General features: G+C 50.9%; 3 protein-coding genes across 3 annotated transcripts in view, besides 3 other annotated features; all 3 read left to right on the top strand.

Moving 5' to 3' along the window:
* The window catches only part of Tco025E_07235 (putative amino acid transporter), a gene marked incomplete at both ends in the record, with an annotated part of 390 nt that extends 365 nt beyond the window's left edge, over positions 1–25 (top strand). Inside the window, one exon of the mRNA XM_029374101.1 lies at positions 1–25. This exon is cut by the window's left edge and continues 365 nt beyond it. Coding sequence (XP_029226065.1) covers positions 1–25 — 25 coding nt within the window.
* Positions 26–422: 397 nt separating this feature from the next.
* On the top strand, positions 423–1376 carry Tco025E_07234 (mitochondrial phosphate transporter; the record flags this gene model as incomplete). Its single annotated transcript, XM_029374100.1, has 1 exon — positions 423–1376. The coding sequence occupies one exon, from the start codon at positions 423–425 to the stop codon at positions 1374–1376; it is 954 nt and encodes a 317-aa protein (XP_029226064.1).
* A 230-nt stretch (positions 1377–1606) lies between these two features.
* Positions 1607–1640: a microsatellite.
* A 147-nt stretch (positions 1641–1787) lies between these two features.
* Positions 1788–1824: a microsatellite.
* A 1152-nt stretch (positions 1825–2976) lies between these two features.
* Positions 2977–3025: a microsatellite.
* A 163-nt stretch (positions 3026–3188) lies between these two features.
* Positions 3189–3806, top strand: Tco025E_07233 (uncharacterized protein; the record flags this gene model as incomplete). The annotated part of the gene is made up of 1 exon (XM_029374099.1): positions 3189–3806. One exon carries the CDS (start codon positions 3189–3191, stop codon positions 3804–3806), a length of 618 nt encoding a protein of 205 aa, XP_029226063.1.
* Between the last annotated feature and the right edge of the window lie 518 nt (positions 3807–4324).

The raw sequence follows: 4324 nt of genomic DNA, 5'->3' as shown, positions 1-4324 counted from the left end.
AATAGCCTGGGTTTGTGGGGGATAAAAGTGGGCTTTTTTTGACTCGTGTAACCAGCCGAATCGGCCGTTCTCTGTTGTCTAATGCTTGGTGGAGATGTGAAAGAGCTTGGTACTGGGCCCGCCTAGTTTTCAGCACTTTGCCGTTTCTCTCACAGTCCTGTGTATTCCTTTGTTTTTTTTTGGTTGTTGTTTTGATTCGGTTGCAGGCTAGCTAATGTGTGCCTCTCACCAGTTTTGGAGTCCCGCTTTTTCCCGCTCTTGATTGCCGTCTTGTGATCGTAGTTTCTGTGCGTGTGTGTGTGCCCTCGTGTCTCTATCAAGGTCACACTTTTTTTTTTGCTTTTGGTCTGGTAAATAACGGGAATCTAAACAAGCCACCAGCACTACTGATAAAAACAAGTGAAGGAGAAGAGTTGGAAGCTATGACGGAAACCAAGAAGCCTTGGGATGCACGATATGTGAACCCGGATGTTCCCCATACAAATTCGTATTACCTCAAATGTCTGGGTGGTGGCGTCATCTCTTGTGGCCTGACGCACACATTGGTGTGTCCACTTGATGTTGTGAAGTGCAACATGCAAGTGAGCCCTGAAAAGTTCAAGGGCATTTTTTCTGGCTTCAAGGTGGTCCTTGCCGAGGACGGCTGCGGCGCAAAAGGAATATGGAAGGGCTGGTTGCCGACCTTGCTTGGATACTCCATGCAGGGTGCATTTAAATTTGGCCTGTATGAGGTCTTCAAGGATTTATATGCGAACCTTGCCGGTGAGCAGACGGCAAAGCAGTATGAGGGCCTTATCTGGCTCGCAGGCTCAGCAACGGCCGAGTTCTTCGCTGATATGGGTCTCTGCCCGATGGAGATGGTCAAGGTGAAGGTTCAGACCTCTCCCAGTGGCACGTTTCCCACTGCCTTCGGTGCTGCGGTTGCAGCTATGCGCGCGGATCCCAATTCGGGATTCCCGTTCAAGTCACTTGTACCGCTTTGGTCCCGTCAAATCCCGTACACGATGGCAAAGTTCTACTTCTTTGAAAGGGTGGTGCGGATGTTCTACACCTATGTGTTTACAAAGCCAAAGAATGAGTACAGTAAGGGAACGCAGCTCAGTATCACCTTTGCTTCGGGTTACATCGCAGGTATTGTGTGTGCTATCGTCTCGCACCCTGCCGATTCCCTCGTCTCTGCGCGTGGTAAGGCGGCAAATGCGGGGAAGGGCTACGGTCAGATTGCCGCCGAGATGGGCTACCTCAATCTCTGCACAAAGGGCCTTATGGCGCGTATCCTCATGATTGGCACCCTTACCGGCCTGCAGTGGTGGATCTATGACACCTACAAGAGCACCCTCGGCCTTGGCACCAGCGGTGGCTCGGGTAAGAAGTAGTGTGGTGGTAAGTTTCTCTCCTCACTTGATTTCGCTAGGTGTGTGTGTTTTTTTTTCCTTTTTGCTTATACGAAGCAACTGTTTGATTTTGCTGTCTTTTTTGGGGCTGTTGTTGTTTCTTTGATTTGCTTTCACCGCTTGATGGGAGGAACGAGGAGGCGGACGCGCGAAGTGACGATAAGAGGCACGGAGGCAGGAGGAAGGAAAAGAAACATATATTCATAGCGATAAAGGAACGAAAGAAGCAAGAAAAAAAAAAGTAAGGGAAATTGAACGGTTGGGCGAAAGAGAAGTTATACTCTCGTTTTGCTTCTTGAGGTCTTCTTAAAAATGAAAAAGGAAAAAAAAGGGGGGAGGGGGACGACGTGGAAAAAATGTAACGACCTCTCCCCAAGTATTTGGGGGTTGGTATATGCATATATGTATATGTATGTATGTATGTATGTATACCAGGAAGACAACTTTGTTTGGAGATTCTTCGCTTTGGTGGCTGCGGCCTCACCTTCGTCGCCATCGCTCTCCCTCCCCCAGGCACGAGCCTCTGCATGCATGGGAGGGGTGTGCGCGTGGGTGCCTCCACGGCCTTCCACGCACACCGCTGCCGCAGCTGCATGAAAAAAGGGTTGGGTAGGTGGACCGCGGCAGAGGGAGAAGAAAGGGAGTCATGCCACGCAAGATAAACTCTACCGCTGGGGAAGAGGGCCACTTACCTATACCAAAAAGTGGGCAAACGGGAAACAAAAGAGAGAGCAGAATGAGGACGCAACTTTAACACCAGAGGCAATTATTTAGGGAGTGAAGCAATAAGGCTAGGGGAAAAGTGTATGAAATGAAGAAGTAATTCAAGAAGAGCGGGGGGCGGGAAAAGGACAGGAAAGAATAGTTTGCGTCTCTGCCCGTGTGTGCGTTCGAGGGGGAGCGGAGATGCGGCACGGACGTGAGGCGGACTAGTAAGCTGCTGTTGCTCATGATTTTTTCTTTTCCCTCTTTCCCCATTGACGTGTGCATTGGCGTCCTTTCACCTGTCGCGTCCCGGCACCGCCGACGAAGAGAGACAGTGCCGTGTTGTCCGTCCTACGGCCGGAGCGAAAAGGAGGGGGTGGTGATGTAATGAAGAAAATAAGACTAGGACTCAAATAAGTGCATATAAGAAACACACACATCAGCAACCAGGTAAAGGGGAGAAGAGATAATGCCGCGTGAAAGGTTTAAAGACTTATTACGTGTGGTACATACCGGCTGAATGGAGTTAAGAAGGGAGGCGTGAATAAAAGAAAAAAAAAGTTCGGCGCCTTTTTTTCCTAGTGTGTGTGTGCGTGTGGGTTCTGGGGTGGGACCGAGTGGGAAGGAGCAAAGACAAAAGCAGGGAAGTAAGAAAGTTGTGAAGCGTTTTTTTTTTTCCTGTTCCGAGAAATACATGATGAGAGAGTGAAGGGTGTCTGTATTTACTCATATTTTGTAGTCGTTGTTAGGACACCCCTCGCCGTAGGCTCCCTTAATGTTGCCTCCGCCAGATGCATGATGCCACGCACAGTCCGTTTCGTTTCCTGTATTGTGGGAGATTTGTACTCTTCGTTGGCTTCTGCCCATGGGACTCGTTTTTCTTAGATTGGTGTGTTTGCTTGCTTGTTTGTTTGTTTTTTCCTTGTCCAGGCGCTCCTTCTCTTTCACTCTTCCTTTGTGTTCTGGGTGTCGTCTTCTAAGGTTCCATGTAGTTGATATTGTTTTTTTTCCCCTTTCGTGATTGGTCTTTTATTGCCTTCTAGTGCCTGTGGCTCTTTTGGGCGACGCGGTGAGGAGAGGCGGCGACGGATGAACCCGTCCGAGACCACGTTGAGCGATGCGGAGCGGTACTCGATCTGGTGTGAGGAAGTGCGGGCCCTCTTCTCCCCCACTGGCACAGGCGAAGAGGACGACGCGGCTGCAACGGAAGCTGATCGCCCGCAGGAGTGGGGGAGGGCCGAGGACGGTGGAGAGTTCCCATACTGTTTCTACATGCGCATGCTCAGCGGTGGGTCGAAGGAGGCGGTGACGCACGGCATGCCAGACGCACATCGGAGCTGCAGTAGTGGCATTGGCAGTGTCAATGGCGGTGGTCGCAGTGACTGCTGCTCATCCACCTCTCAGCACAAGGGGCGACAGATACTCATAGATGAAGACGCGTTAGCAGCACGAGTTGCCGCCAAGCTAAATGCGCATGCCCGCAAGCTTCGACGGAAACATGAGGAGAATCGCGCTGAGGTGCGGCAGGTTGCCGACAATCTGTGGAACTTCCGTGATGGAAGGGTGGAGGCAGTAGCGTCCAAAGTGAATGAGGAACTTCACGAACTGCTCATGTACGTGCGACGTCGAAACTTGTTGGCGGAGCAGTTGCGTCGACAGTTAGTGCAAACCAAACAGCTTCTCCTTCAGCAAAAAGAGAAGCCGTGAGCAGGTAGGCGTTGCTTTGCCTTCAAGTGCGCCGTAAGCGCGGGCACAAGAGAAGGATGTACGCTGTCAACCCACCCACTAAAAAAAAAAATACACATAATTCACAGAAGAGGGAGACAGGTTTGCTTTGCTGTATTATTTTTTTTCCAAACCTAAAGGAACTTTGCTAGAGGCTTCTACAAATAATGTTCGACACGATGGGGCCCAGTAGGTGGTAGCGCGCCTTGGTTAACTGCGTTGTGCGTTGACTGATTACATGCTTCTTTTGTTTCTTTCTTTGCAGCGAAAGCCGCATTGGAGGGAGGCGCAATGGATCTTTTTCTTTTTCTTTCTTCTTTCTCCCCCACGACTTCGAACACCATTCACGCGGAGGGGCGTCCGGCGGTTGGGTGCCCTCCCTCTACACACGCACGCCGCCACTTTGTGCGTTCGCGGCGCGAGACTGGCTCCCATCGCCGTGCCCCGTTTGCAACCGTTTACGTGTTGTGCTTCTGCTTGCTAACCCCCGCCAAATCGAG

This window comes from Trypanosoma conorhini, assembly GCF_003719485.1.
Source record: "Trypanosoma conorhini strain 025E chromosome Unknown Tco_14.4_contig_00543, whole genome shotgun sequence".
NCBI lineage: Eukaryota > Euglenozoa > Kinetoplastea > Trypanosomatida > Trypanosomatidae > Trypanosoma > Trypanosoma conorhini.
The sequence above is the reverse complement of the archived record's forward strand: the minus strand, read 5'-3'. Positions and strand labels throughout refer to the sequence as shown.